The sequence below is a fragment of the Abramis brama genome (genome assembly GCF_963993115.1).
Source record: "Abramis brama genome assembly, chromosome: 25".
NCBI classification, from domain to species: Eukaryota; Metazoa; Chordata; class Actinopteri; order Cypriniformes; family Leuciscidae; genus Abramis; species Abramis brama.
The window spans coordinates 24,831,788-24,848,261 of record NC_139987.1 but is presented as its reverse complement, the minus strand read 5'-3'; the positions used below and the strand labels follow the sequence as shown (position 1 = coordinate 24,848,261).

General features: G+C 36.6%; 1 protein-coding gene across 1 annotated transcript in view; it reads left to right on the top strand.

The window, feature by feature from the left end:
* The window catches only part of epb41l4a (erythrocyte membrane protein band 4.1 like 4A), a 51,290-nt gene that overhangs the window by 11,994 nt on the left and 22,822 nt on the right, over positions 1–16,474 (top strand). Inside the window, exons 2-6 of the mRNA XM_084104539.1 lie at positions 3,703–3,807; positions 9,143–9,194; positions 10,287–10,365; positions 10,522–10,619; positions 11,606–11,726. Of these exons, the coding sequence (XP_083960665.1) occupies positions 3,703–3,807; positions 9,143–9,194; positions 10,287–10,365; positions 10,522–10,619; positions 11,606–11,726 (455 nt within the window). The remainder of the gene's footprint in view (positions 1–3,702; positions 3,808–9,142; positions 9,195–10,286; positions 10,366–10,521; positions 10,620–11,605; positions 11,727–16,474) is intronic.

The following is a 16,474-nucleotide window of genomic DNA, read 5'->3' as shown; positions in this document are numbered from 1 at the left end:
CTATTGCAATATGCAGTATGTATACTTTTACAATAATATTTTTGATTGATTATAATTTTTAGTATTTTATTTTATTTTTAAGTTTGTAATATATATATATATATATATATATATATATATATATATATATATACAGTATATATTATATAATATATATTATATATTAAAATAATTTAAATCAAAAGCACAAATATATATATATATATTTTTGTGCTTTTGATTTAAATTATTTTAATAGAACAGTATATAAAGCACAGTTTAAAAATGAAGGTAAAGTTAGGACATTGCCTTTAGGACAAGTTAGGACAAAGTTAGGAGATTTCTCGTTGTTTGGATTTATAAAGCATTTTACGGCTTTAACTTTTTTCCAAATGCCACTTAAAATTGCTGCAAAGGTTTTTTTACTTTGTCATTTAACATAGGGCTGTTATTAATGTACATTTGATAATGCATGCGAACACTTATCTGTTGCGGGTTTAACACTAATCTGTTGTGGGTTTGTTATCAACATTACTATCCGATGAAACTAAAAAGACGTGGGCATTAAACATAATGGCAGCTTAAGTTTCTCTCCCAGCACAGAAAAGCTTTGCCCTTCTATTGTATCATTTTTATCAGTAAGTTGGAAAATTGCCGATGCCAAGCAGCATTTCTCGACACAAGGAAATACACTTCCTATCTATTAATTTCACTCTTCCCTGTTATTTTAACATTCCCACCCTAACGAGCACAAATGTCTTATCGGGAAGAGAGATATGGCAGGAATGTGGAAGGCATGATTTAGGAGGATCTTTCCTGGCCGTGTTCGTGCCGGGACCCTTTGGACAGCAGCGTGTTTGCGGTTTGCCATATTCACCTCTCCTCCCGTTGGGCTTTTGGGATTTGAATTACGACACTGACATCAGAGGTCACACACAATGGGGGGTTTTTCCCTGGTAAGGCCGTACCTGTGTTCCCGTGTTCAGCTTTGATAGATATTTCGCCACCGGGGACCGGCAGTGTGGGAACGTGAGCACCTTAAACACACATATGAGCAGTGATCTCTTCTGTTCAGTATACATAGAAAACAAATATATACACAGAGTTTACTAAATACCATGGTCATTTATACAACACCGTTTTCATCTAAAAATGGAAAACTTTTTATGTGTTTTGGTCATTCATTTACACGACAACGGCATTTTGGGGGGCTGAAAATCCAAACTTTGAAACGGGTTTCAAAGAGCAAGTTTTTGAAAACGATACCGTTATCGTCTCTATGAGTTTGTGAAAATGGTGACGTCGTGTGCATGCGTATTACATGTTCAGGCTATAGACGTGTAGTGTTTCTTTACAAAGTGACGTCGCCATCTACTGGCCTGGCAGCAGAATACAGCGTTTTTAGTCGTTTTCGCAGATCCATGACAACGCTGTCGTCTATATGCGAAAAACACAAAAGAAAAACTTTTAAGTTTTTAGTACATTGTTGTCGCTTAAACGTACCCATAGTGATGCACCGAAGATTTTTCGGCATCCAAAAATGTTTGGTCGAAAATGCATTTTCGGTTTCGACTGAAACATTTTTGTAGGGCCGAATTTATTGACCAAAATAATGACGTCTAATTAGCACTGCTCTGATGTGTGTTTTGACTGTGTCAGTGGAGAAGCTACAATGTAAACATGTCAGCTTGATAATATCGATTTCAAACAATCATTTTGATGAACCGAGATCAAATTTAGTCTACTGTATGGTATTTTCAGTCAATTCGTGAACAAGTCACATCCAATAATCGCAATAAGCTTTGCAATTTGCTACTTTTCAAATGAAGCAAAGTCTCAACTTTCAATTTATGTCACTTTTATAATAAAATTATAACGTGATTGGATCATCACTTCCTCTTTACTACTAGTTATAGCATGAAATAAACACGAATGATCATCAACAGTTGAAATATACAGTACAACTTGTAATGTAATCGTCAATCAGTGTTTGAACGGCGGAAAGACGTCAATAAAACGGAAAATACATTCATTTCGTTGTCTGAGTTTTGATAAAGAAATAATTTTGGTGCGTCACTATTGATTTTATCCCTGTAATTCTATTAATGCTATTTCTCAAATTTTGCTCTTTTAGGGCTCATGAGGCTTCAATTACATTTCATTGAAGTATCAACTATCAGTATCAATAGTATTTTTTTCTCATTTTAATAAAAACAGACCCAAATAAGTTCATTATTGTCATCCAGTGCTATAAAATGAACATGGATAACAGCTCAGATCATTTGATGAGAAATGTTTGAGATCATGTTGAGGTTTTTATTGCAGACTTCAGCATCTGGAAAATCTGAGAGACATTTTTGAGATCATATGAGATTACTGGGGTCTTTTTCCCAGGAGAAACGTCTACTCTACATTTAATGTCATCTCTATCTAGGAGATGTTGAAGAGAACTTGTGTGTGATATTTCAGTCCTGTGGGTTTTCTGCTGAATATAGTATTTCAGATTTGAAGTTTATTGTGTTTCACCCTGCAGCGTGTGTAATAGGAGCGATCATGACATACGTCTGTGTGGAGCTGCAAAACACTGAATACACGCCAAACCCTTTGTGTATTTTATATGTGTGTGTGTTCATGGCGGGTAGAAACTCCTGAAGGTTTCCTCTCACTCACCGTGTGTCATATGAGCTGACGTGTGTCATACGTGTGAGCTGCAGTTGCACAACTATCAGCAGAGATGTCACATAATCACTGAAGATTTATTAACATAGTAAAGCTTTTATGAGCATGAATTTACTAGAACGGGGCTGAACTGGTTTAGGGTTTTTTTTTTTCAAACCCACTGGAATTAGGGCGGGTATGATTGAGAAGTTTTAAATCTGCCTCTGATTTAAAGACCCCATGATGCCCAAAAATATAAACTTTAAGCAGATATACACTTTTACAGTTTTTCTCTTAGAGCAAAACAGATTGAAAATATTGATGACTCATCTTGTATTCAGCGTTGTAACCAAATGTTTATTGGCTAAACCACATGTTTAGTGTTGGTAAGATATTTTCATGTTTTGATATTTTCAAGTCTCTCACCAGGGCGGCATTAATTCAATCAAAAATTCCCAATTCGCTTACTATCTATTCTAAATAGAGTGTGTCCCAAATCAAGGTGTGTTATTCCAGAGATACCCGGATGGTCTACTATTTCTGCTTTGAACCCGAAGTCGGCTAATATTCTATTAGAACTACAAACACTAATACAAAGTGTTTAAAAAAAACTACAAACATGGTGGATATGCGAGACTTAATCTTAATCTTAATACCAGGTGTAAACAGGACCTCAGAGCTAAAACAATATTCAAAAACAAGGAGTATATCATCAGACAGAGTGTAACGTAATAGCAGGTTTAGTCATTGTGTTTCCTTTATCTGTACTCTTTTTACCTCTATTTACCTTAGTCATGCTCAACTTTATACGCATTAGTGGTGTGTGTTTTCATGCTGTAACCAGTGTGTGCAAGGCTCATTTATCATATGTGTGGTTTGTGGTTGAAAGTGGCCCGTTAAACACTATTGAATCAGAGAAGAAAGCCACAAACCCTCCTCTCACTGTCAGCTGATCCTCAGGAGAGATGCAGTCCAGCTGAGCTCGTAACTTTGATGCTGCTTGTGTTTTCCTGAGAACAGTGTGTTCATGATGAGATTTCTTATGCATTTCTAATTTCTCCACAGAAATCAACCAAAGGTTCTGTAGTGCTGGACTATGTGTTCAATCACGTGAACCTCGCTGAAACAGAGTATTTTGGGCTTCGCTATTGCGACCACAGTCATCAAACGGTGAGTGCTTGAAGATTATCATATGACAGCTCTTAAAGAAACAGATCATCCCAAAAATTAAGATTCTCATGTCACTCCAAACATGTATGATTGAACATATAAACTCCAAAAAAAGGATAGGGATAGTCCACCCAAAAATGAAAATTCTGTCATTATTTACTCACCCTCATGTCATTCAACCTGCACTCAAAAAAATAAACATAAATCAATCATGGAGAGTGATTCCACGTGATTGAAACAAGTAAAACCCAATAGAATCAACTAACTTGAATCAATGGTGTTCATTTAACTTGAATGAATGGTTTTAGTTTAACTTCAATGGTTAATGCTTCTTGATTAGGCCTATGATGTACATAACAACAAACTAAATATACAGTCAAACCAAAATTTATTCAGACACCTTCAACATTTCGCACATTATCACAGTTTATTCGCTATAGTTTAGAAAATGGTAATAAAATATGACAAGAACTCAGTTGATATTTCACTGGTTTTGTCCATCCTTCTGTTAGACTGTCTCACACATGAATTATGTTGAATAGCTGCCAGCTGTTGAATTTAACTACACAATTAGATAATACCAGTTTAGCTCAACCAATTACCAAGCAATGCTTCATTTTGTTCAGTCTGTGGTGTAAAAAGGTCTCATTAGCAATTAAAGAAAAAACACTTGGTCAAGGTCAAAGTGTCTGAATAATTTTTGGTCCCATATTTTACTGGTAGTCACTGTATGATGAATTTTTGGGTATAATATGTCACAGTTTACTTAATTTTGCTATCCTCACTTGCATAAATGAACTATAGTGTCCTACACCCATTAGTGAAAAAATATCAAAAAGTATATCTGGTGTCTTAATAATTTTTGGGTTTGACTGTAACTTTTCTTTACACATGTGATGTTCAGTGTTGGCAGACTAGAAGTGATCACTACCATAGTGGTATTTTTAAAGCAATTTGAATTCTTGTTAGCATGTCAACACTTCACCACAATGGTGATCCCCAAAACCACTAACATAAGATACACTTTTAAAAACCAACATAATAGAACATTAAACATTAACAAGTATCCATTTTCTCATCTTGCTAAAAAATGCAAATAATAACACTTTATTTCAATATTTAGTCTCCCAATTCAGCCCTGTGGAAAGCATGATGGGAAATAAAAAAGTCCTGTTTGATTGGGTTACTTGATTGAAACATGTTATTTCAAAATTAAAACATCAAGTCAATTTAACATGAAGCAATCTCATTTGAACCAGAAACATGATACAATGGTGTTGAAACAAAATGAATTGCTTAAATAAAGTGAAAAGCATAAAAATACAAAAAAAATTAAGAATGTTGGTAACCAAACATTTTGGCTCCCATTGACTTCCACTGAATTGTTTGTCCATACACTCTTTAAAATAAATGTGTTTTATTGGCATCTATGGTTCCATGAAGGACCTTTAACATCCATGGAGCCTTTGCGTTGAACAAATTGGAAAACATTTCTTTACACTAAAAAAAAAATGTTTCTTTTAAGAACTGTTCACTTAAAGGTTCTTTGTGGAACCCAACATGTTGGGTTGAATGACCTGAAAGTACAACATGAACAACATGAAGGCGAGTCATTTTAGTGTCTACTGTTTCTTTAAGAAAGTTTGCTAACTGGTCACAGGGTCCTTATAGGATCACGTCTGAGGTCAAGGTGGTAAGGTTTACCCAGAGGCCAAATTTTGGGAAAGGCAAAGTGCAGTGTTGTGTCATTACCTCATAATCTCCACCAATGAGAAAGGTGTTTCCCACAATGCCTTCCGGGCCCTGTCCCATGAGCCTTGATTTATTACTGAGCATGCACTGGGCGAGAAGCACCCCGTAACTTACATTCACACAAATCTATCAACTCTATGAACGGTTATTTTGGTAAAAAGAGACAGGAGGTAAAAATCCCTCCTCAAAACAGTGTAATTTACACCGTAACGTGGTGGTTTCTGCACTCTGGGTGTGGTTTACATGCGCTCTTGACTCATAGATGTATCATCTAATTGTAAGGCACTGAAAATTCCTTTGGCACAGATTTTGTAGGGACATTTTTAACATGCTGTCAGACATGCAGAAAAACAAACATCTGTCCGCATTTACAGGAGGAAAAGCCTCTTATTTTGAACATTTCTGTTGCATCTTTTGTTCTGTTTGCTATGTAGTTGGGGTCATTGTTAACATGTTGCAATTCAGTTGTTAGGGTTATTCAGAGTTATTAAACATCTTGCTATTCAGTTTCTAGAGAGTTTTGGGTGGTTTTTAGGTCGTTGCTATGTGGTTGTTCTGAGCAGTGTTATTTTAGGATTGTTTAGATACGATAAGTAAGGGATAATGTACATCCAGCCGGTTGTTATCTCAGAATAAACCCCTGACAGGGTGATGAATTTGCATCGGGGTCTTGCATCAGCCTGAAGGGGGTTTATTCTGGGATAACAACCGTCTGGATGAACATTATCCTGCTTATTACACGGCTTGCCACATAAGTAAATAATTAGACAAGAAATATTGATCTGAGTTGAAATATTTTATTAGGTCTTAAACCAAAAAACCTAGCAGTTGCTAGCGCGGCAAGTTCAAACTAGACGTACATTTAAGAGATACAGTATACAGTCATACCACTTATTACACAGCATTTCGCCACATAAATAATTATGGAGATAAGAGATATTGATTTCAGATTAAACTGTTTATTAATCGTACCTGTTTGTATCTTATAATCCAACAGTGTACAAAACAATAGTCACAAAATGGCAGCAAAATATTGATATATGGGAAATGGGAAATATTTGAATATTGATTTTCAATATTTTATTAGCTCACCAAAATGAATGCAAAACTTCCATGAAGAAAAAACATTCCTAGCAAGCGTATTGCGCTGCTGACTTCAGTAACAGGATGAGCCTGCGTTTCTGTTTTCAGCGGTTGTTATTTGGGAATAACATACCACTGGATGACGGGATTGACCAATCAGAATCAAGTATTCCACAGAACCGTGTAATAAATGAATTCCTTCACTGTAAGTTTGTGGGATTTTTTCCCCATCTGTTTTATCATCCCACCAAGTAGTAAAGGATTGTTCAAATCATCTGACATTAATGTTGTAAAACGTTCTCCCTTGTTCTTTTAAATTAAGGCTGCATCCGAAATCGTCCCCTATACCATTCACTATTCCCTACATTACTCCACTAATATAGTCCACTTGAAGGAGTGAATGAAAACGAGTGAGTCGAAGGAATGGCTGCCGCTTTTGTGTAGTTTGTGCTTGCGGTTTAATAATCATTTGAAACTTAGCAAACTGGCAGCTCCAGTAGTAATGAAAAGATTTATCTTCAACTCTGGCATGGAAACTAGCATCTATAAACCTTAATTAAACAATTTAATAATCAATTAAAAAGGAATTTATACCTGTATGATATTACACTGTAGCCACATTGGACCAGCGGTTTGGAAAATGGATGGATGAATGATTCAGCTGCGGCGCCATCTACTGGCGAGATACACTCATTTATTCGGCGCTCGACTCTCAGTGCATTATGGGTATTCTCTATCTGTTGAGTGTACATCAGTTGTACACTCATTATTGCGGTGCATTGTGGGATTGAATGAGTGCACTTGATAACATCCGCAATGTTTTCAGACACCACTACAAATGGCTGTCCCTTCATATAGTGTGATTTCGGACACAGCCTTAGACTCTCCCTGTTGTGTTTTTGAGCTCTTCAGTTCGGTGAAACACACCAGCTGCTCTGATGTGATTATTAGATGAGTCTTAGCGACTTAATGTATTCTAATTTAATAACGTGCAGCACTAATCCTCTTTCTGTCTGCACACACACCTTCACTCATTTCCTATTGTTTGCACATGTTTGTTTGTTTGCTTTGTCTCTCTATGTAAATGCGGTTCAGAGGGAGTTTAATATGTTTGTTGGGAAGTGAGGCTTCCCGTGCTCAAGTATTTCATGCATGCATTTGCAGATCCATTAAATGGCATATAAATCTTGTCTTCAAGGCAATGCCAGATACAATCCCCTCATGACTTCAGTGAAATATCACCTGACACGAGTCTAAAACATTAAGAAGATCTTCAGGCTGTGTTTATGCATGATAATCCCTGAGATCCGTTCATTATGGAGGCCATGAAATGTTAATTAGCTGAACCGCCTCACAGATTGAATAAATCACTTTTAATGGCCTCAAAGTTGATGTTTTGTTTGCTAATGAAAGCATCTCTTTATATATTGCTCATAATTAGTGTTAAAGTTCAGTTTGTGCATCGTCATGTAGCATTTGAATAACATTCGAGACCGGTGTGCGCAAAGGTGGCGCTCATTAACGGTGCGCCACCGGCATTGCTCCATTCCCACGGCTCTTGGCCCCGCCCTGCTTTCCACAACAATGTTAGCTCATATTTCGCTCTTAATAGTCTATTTATAAACCCATTCTATCTCTATAATCAGAACCATTGTTAACAATCACAACCGCATTCAATCTTCATCCTCCAGTCCCTCAGCTAAAACGAAACGATGCTAAAACAAACAGTAAGTGGCGGCAAATCATTGTCTTAACGAGTTAGTCATTGAATCATTTAGTCAAACGATTCATTTAAAATGGCTGATTAACTCAGTGACAAAGCAGAAGTGAATGAATCGTCGAGTCAATCATTACATCAACTCGTTCAAAAAATGTGGATTCATTCAGTAACGAAAATTAAACTGTGTTGCTCAGATATGCAACTATTTTCGTTGGCAAGATAATTTTGTGTCTAAAATGTAAGTCACCTAATATAGCCTATTATCTCCTTGTTTATGGAATTGTATAAAATCAACATCACATTTGCAAAAGTGCTGATATTCGGGAAAACGGCACATTTGCTCATGTGATATTGCTTATAAATATTAAAAACGAGAACTTCAAATGAGACTTTTTTTGCAACATATCTTAGTTTTTGGAAGCATTTTTATTAATTTTGGAGGCCTCAAACAGGTGAAACATTGCAAAAGCCGCTAGTGCCCACAGACGCGCGCTCAGCTCTAGACGGCATGCTCTGACGTGCTCGAACTTCATGTTTTATTGATGGAGGCCACAGTGACTCTCGCACAAATTTTTAACGAGCCGGTTTCAGAGGCCGGTTTTAATAGGCCTCATATTATGCCAGCACTTGCATGACTGAACATCTCAGCATCTCAAAGCTTTTAGGTGGAAACTAAAGCAAAGCTTCAACACTACTCACTAATAAAAGCCTGATGCTTCAGTTACATGATGTTTAGTGTGTTTTTGATCTTGCATCTGATCAAATCTCTTATATTTACAGTATTGGCTCGATCCCTCAAAAACACTTGCTGAACATAAAGATTTGATAACAAGTAAGTATGCACTGGTTTTCTAATAAAAATTCACCTCACCGTCTTCGGAGATGGTCTTTAATTCTTTATGCATCATGGGACGAAACACATTGACCTAATGATTACCCCCCCTATTTTCAGTGGAGATTAAATATGGATCAGCGCAGCATGAGATGGAGCTGTAATGATTCTTTAAAGGCCTCCTGATAAAACTCATAGTGCATTTCAAATTATAATTTGGAAGTAATTATGCAGTTAAGCCCATCCAAATAAGTAGTAATGAATAAAGTTATGTTTGCATGTTTAGTTGCACACCAAGTATTTGCATATCTACTGATGTGAATGTAGGGCAAAATTTACAACACATTTGTTTAATTTGGTAATGAACTCCTCTGGGAAATTAATGCATTATATATCAGTGTTGCTGTTTTTTTAATCCAGAGTACAACCTAGATATGGCTATCCCTATTGTTTTAAAGATGTCCTATTATGCTTTTTAACATTTTCAAATTTCTTTAGTGTGTAATGTTGCAAAGTTACAAAGCACAAAGTCCCTCCAGCGGGAGTTCTTCTCTATATCAGTGTCAGTGTTTCTGAACTCCCTGAAACGCCTCCATTGTAGTCTTGAGTTTTCTTACGGGAACGAACATGTGACAATATTCCTCATTTAAATAATTTCCGCACAAAATTGCCTGGATGTAGAGACAGTGATACTAATAAACTACATGTAATTGTTTTGTGCAACTGCTCAAAATTACCTATAATTATTGTTCTTACTTTGATAATTAATTATTGGGACCTGTAATCTGTGTAACACTAAAACAATAAATCCTGTCTGATCCTTGTTAATGTGTGACAATTTTATCTGTTCTTGGATTCTATTTGTGGCACATCATTCTAGGTAGCCACGCCCACCGTGGAATCTCATTGGTCAAAACATCAAATATGTTCTGATTGGCTGTGATTGTGCATCATTTTTGCTTTAATTAAGGACAGACAAATCACTTGATCCTGAAAATGTTGCATTGCTACTGGTTAGGACTGGTTAGGTTAGGGTTTATTTAGCTTGTTTTTAAAGTGTTTAGCGTTGATTGGTTGTTTTCTTCTTTCTAGCTGGACCTCCGTTCACGCTCTACTTTGGGGTGAAGTTTTATGCTGAAGATCCTTGTAAACTGAAAGAGGAAATTACAAGGTGTGTGTTCTGTGTAACGTGAGAATAAATCAGCACTATAGTTTAGGAATTATAGATAAAGTCATTTCAGTGATATCATGCTATGGTTTTGGGTGTTGTGATGCTGTTTGACTGCGGTTCATCTCTTATACTGTCCATCTTTCTGTCTTCTCTCAGGTATCAGTTCTTTCTGCAGGTAAAGCAAGATGTTCTGCAGGGAAGACTTCCCTGTCCGTTTAACATCAGCACCCAACTGGGAGCTCTTGCTATTCAATGTACGTACGAATTCACAACATTTGTCCTAATTTCATACAGCAAATGCCACTTCCGTCTAGTTATTATTTATATAGAAATAAGGTCAAGGTCAAGGTCAACTTTATTGTCAATTTCTTCACAAAGAAATCGAAATTGCGTTTCTCACTAATCAACCCACGGTAAAATATAAATATAAATAAATAAAATACAATACACACAATTTTTTGGAGAAAAACAAAATACTTAAAAACCAATACAGCAGAGAGAAAACTTCCTGTATTCTAGAAAGATAGTACAATATTTCTATATACAAGAATTAGCAGCAACCCAGGTTTTAAAAGTATATATGAGATGCAAAATGTAGAATGACCTATAATATAATGGTGTAGATAAATAGAGATTATGGGGGCGGGGGTGGAAGAGAGGGGAGAGAGTTCAGCCGCCTGTGTATAAATAATGTGTCAGCAGTGAATTAACTTCACTGAATTATAGGCTTTCCAACTTCTTTTATAATACATTTTATGACTCATATTTGTATATAACATCAGAGTAAAATCTTACATTATGTGATTGTTGTTATCTGACACATAATAGAATGATATATGTATGTGTATGTTTTTATAAAAAAAAAAAATATTTAATTTAATTCATTTTTATCATTTCATTTTATTAGTTTATTTTATAATGTACTAATCTATTTTCTATAATCTATTTTATTTATTATAATAGTATTATTTAATCATTTTATTTTTTATTTATTTAATCATTTTATTTATTTAGCCTATTTATTTTTAATTTAATTTATTTATTATAATCGTATTTATTTCAACATTTCATTTGATTAATATATATTATAATTTAATTTGTTTCATTGTATTTATTTATTTATAATTTTATTTATTTCAACATTTCTTTTTATTTATTTATTTATTATAATTGTATTTATTTTATAATTTCATCTTCTTTATACCACATGACAGTGTGTCCTCTTTGTCTTTTCCTACAGCTGAGCTCGGAGATTACGACCCATACAAACACACACCAGGTTACGTGTCAGAATATCGCTTTGTCCCCGACCAGAAAGAGGAACTAGAGGACACCATTGAACAGATTCATAAAACTCTCATGTAAGACAGTAAAAACACAGTACATCTCACACCTTAATCCGTAATAATCCCATCACATATTAGATCTCACCATAGCCGAGAGCTCAAACATCACATTCCTGTTGAAAGTCATTTGAAAGGACAAGCTTCAGTAGATATAAGCTCTTCCCATGGGAATAGGGCGCTGGTGTTTCATGTGAGGGACAGTAAAGATTCCTCCCTCTGGCCGTCGTCCATGTCTGTGTAACGAGAGCTGCTGTCAGTGTGTTTGAAAGACTTGACCCTTTGCCAAACACTCACCTGTCTGCATGTGGAGAGCCGGTGAGTGTGTGATGGACTGCACCTGTCCGATGACACACTGTGGCCGCATTTACACTACATGCTTCAAATTACCCAATTCCAATTGTTTCCTCCCATGTGGCACAGATCGGCTTTGACCCACGAACATGTTATCAAGAAAAAAGCACCTGGATTCGGATATTCTCAAATTGGTTTCATGCCTCATTCAAATGAGGAAATAAATCTGATATGAATCAGATGCGTGCATTTGTCTGCCATGTAAGCGGACAGATCCAGATATTCCCATCAGTGCGACTCGTTCCCATCAGTGCGACTCGTTTGGTGACGGTGGACACCAATCGCGATCACATGACTCTTTTTAATGGCGCAATGGAGGACGAAGGCTCAACCCAATGTTTTGTTGACCTTTAAAGCAAAAGCTTGTTTTATCATTTCATCTGCATCCATTGCAAATCGCGCTGTTTTTACTTCCTTTTCGACCTCAGACTTTCCGGGTCAATTCGACTTCCTTGGGTTTTTTCACCAAATGTTTAGTGAATGCAGATATCGGATATGGGTCACTTTTTTAAGCTGGACATCAAAAAAAATCAGATATAGTCAACAAATCAGAATTGGGCATCAAGACCTGCAGTGTAAAAGTGGCCTATCAGACAAAAGATGACGAGCTTTGAACATCGAGGAGCTCAAATGAACGAACTAGAGCGAGATAATTGTTAATGTGCAATTTTTTATTTGAAAACAGAATGATATACTATTAAAATACTTGTATTATTGTTGCAGTATGAATCTGCCGTGACTTGATTAGAGTATATGACATTTAAACTGGTTTCCAGATTTTTTTCTCCAGTTTTTTTTCTGCTCATATTTAAGTCAGCGCACTTACCTTCCTCGGATTTCCACCGAATTTGTGTTTGACTGGTGATTGTCATGTTTTTTTGCCTTCAGGGCTCAAGTCCCCACTTGACTCATAGTTTTGTATGATTATCAGCGGCCTGATTGTTAAGAGCTTCGTGAGGAGCTGAAGTAGAGCTGCCAGTTTTCCTCTAACTGCAGAGACTGACAGAAAAATCACATTATTGAGTGACTTTGTGTTGCGAGTGGAACAATATAAACCACATTCAAACTATAATCTCTGTAACAAGCTTTAATCTCTTGTGCAATTTTGATTGTCAGGTATCTTGTTTTTGGGATGTTTGGATGTTTTTTTTTTACTGAAAACAGCATGATTTATTGCAGTGAGATCGCTCAGAGAACAGAAATGAAAGAGACGAGGGTTAGGACGGTATTAAGGCGTTCCCGTGAATGACAGCCAGTGGTAAAATGAGAAACTCTGATCAGGAATGCTGGAGCACTTACACATGTCAGGGGATTAAGAGCAGGAAACATGAGAAAGCAATGTGAGAAAGTGAAAAGACTGAAAATATAAAGGGAAGATGTCTATGAAAAGATGAAAAAGATGGATATTAATACTATTTTCTTTATATATATATATATATATATATATATATATATATATATATATATATATATATATATTATACCAGTCACAGGTGAAGCAAATATCATTGATCATCTCCTAACAAGGCCACATATTAAGGTCTGGGTAGATTAGATGGTGAGCAAATAATCAGTTCTCGTAATCAACGTGTTGGATGCAGGAGAAATTCCCAATTCCCCAGATCTCAATCCAATTGAGCATCTGTTAGATGTTCTGGACTAACAAATTCAATCCTCCTCACAACCTACAGGACTGCTGCTAAAGTCTTGGTATCAGGGCTCTTGTAGAGTCCATGCCTCGGCCATGTATATTTATCTCCTTTTTGACTGATTATTTGATGTCAAAAGTTAGGATTAGTACACCAAATTAGGATAAAAAATATCAATAACTTTTTAATAATAACTACTTAATTCTGTATTACAACTGATCATCACTCGCTGAATTAAACATGCAACATAATGAGGTCATTTGACAAAAATTGTGTCTACTATGGTTTGAATTGCATACTGTTTTGCGAGTATGAGTAGAGTTTCCTTCTGCACTTAGCCATAGACAAAGAGAAACGCGGTTAAAGCAAGAGGGCGACCCTCTCAGACAGAACAAAAGGATCATGGGTACTCCCGTCTGTGATGTGTGCTGCATCAAATTTTCTGTATGCACTGGAAGCTCCAGCGATTAAGTAGTAATATGCGTTCGCACGCACAGGGCCCAAATCAAAGAGATGAACGCGACGAGTCTCCGGGGTGTCTGCAAATGACGGGGCCCGACGCTTATAAAAGAGCATCTATAATCATCAGAGACCCACCCGCCGCTGTGAGGGGAATTCAGAATGCAGTCGTACATATGCTAGATTGACCACAGGGACAGGACAGAGAGAAAGCTTTTATTTATGCATTGCATTTTTTAATTAATTATGAATTGAAAATAATTATTATATTAAGCATGTCATTGTTTAATTTATATTGATATAAAAAGGTGCATGCATGTGCATAGATAGATAGATGGATGGATGGATGGATGGATGGATGGATGGATGGATGGATGGATGGATGGATGATGGATGGATGGATGGATGATGGATGGATGGATGGATGGATGGATGGATGGATGGATGATGGATGGATGGATGGATGGATGGATGGATGGATGATGGATGGATGGATGGATGATGGATGATGGATGGATGGATGATGGATGGATGGATGGAGGATGGATGGATGGATGGATGGATGGATGGATGGATGGATGGATAGATAGATAGATAGATAGATAGATAGATAGATAGATAGATAGATAGATAGATAGATAGATGGATAGGTTGGTACATGGATAGGTTGGTATAGATAGATGGATGGATGGATGGATGGATGGATGGATGATGGATGGATGGATGGATGGATGGATGGATGGATGATGGATGGATGATGGATGGATGGATGGATGATGGATGGATGGATGGATGATGGATGGATGGATGGATGGATGATGGATGGATGGATGATGGATGGATGGATGGATGGAGGATGGATGGATGGATGGATGATGGATGGATGGATGATGGATGGATGGATGGAGGATGGATGGATGGATGGAGGATGGATGGATGGATGGATGGATGGATGGATGGATAGATAGATAGATAGATAGATAGATAGATAGATAGATAGATAGATAGATAGATAGATGGATAGGTTGGTACATGGATAGGTTGGTATAGATAGATGGATGGATGGATGGATGGATGGATGATGGATGGATGGATGGATGGATGGATGGATGGATGGATGATGGATGGATGATGGATGGATGGATGGATGATGGATGGATGGATGGATGATGGATGGATGGATGGATGGATGATGGATGGATGGATGATGGATGGATGGATGGATGGAGGATGGATGGATGGATGGATGGATAGATAGATAGATAGATAGATAGATAGATAGATAGATAGATAGATAGATAGATAGATGGATAGGTTGGTACATGGATAGGTTGGTATAGATAGATAGATGGATGGATGGATGGATGGATGGATGGATGGATGGATGGATGATGGATGGATGGATGGATGGATGGATGGATGATGGATGGACGGATGGATGGATGATGGATGGATGGATGATGGATGGATGGATGGAGGATGGATGGATGGATGGATGGATGGATGGATAGATAGATAGATAGATAGATAGATAGATAGATAGATAGATAGATAGATAGATAGATAGATAGATGGATAGGCTGGTACATGGATAGGTTGGTAGATAGATAGGTGCTATAGTTAGTTAGTCAGTCAGTCAGTCGTCACCCATCTTGAATTTCCCCTCTGGGATCTGTACATTTTTATCCTCTCTTCACTGTTGTGTTGAGATCATGCACTGCATGCACATTCCTGCAGGTTAAATACAGGTTTGACCTCACTAATACGGGCCTGCTATTCTGTCCGTGACAAACACACATTTACAAATCACTGATTTCCTCAATAAGTCTAAAAAACAACAAAAATCACATTCAATCTTTCTGAGGAAATCATTGAGTTAATGATTAAAAAACATTCCTTTGAGTTTCTTCTTTTACTGGTCATATGCTGCTCTTGTTTGCTTTGGTATACCAAATGTTTGCTTATAGTAAATTATTTTCTGTTGCAAATGTATTTTTTATGTACAGATTTAAATTCCCTCATCCGATAATCCGGGTTGTTTCACAATTTCAACATGTTTTCACAGTATCATGTTTTTGGAACACTTTTCTGTGTGTTTTTATAGTTAAAACTTATACTATTAACATAATACTAAAACAATATTGAAAATCGCTCCTTTTTGGGAAAACCAGCAAGTTAATGATTAAAACTTGATTTTTTTTTTCTTCTTTCTTTTATGCTGCTCTTGTTTACTTTGGTATTTCAAATATTTCCTCAAAGTAAATCATTGTATGTTTCAAGGGAAAATTGAATGCACAGCTTAAC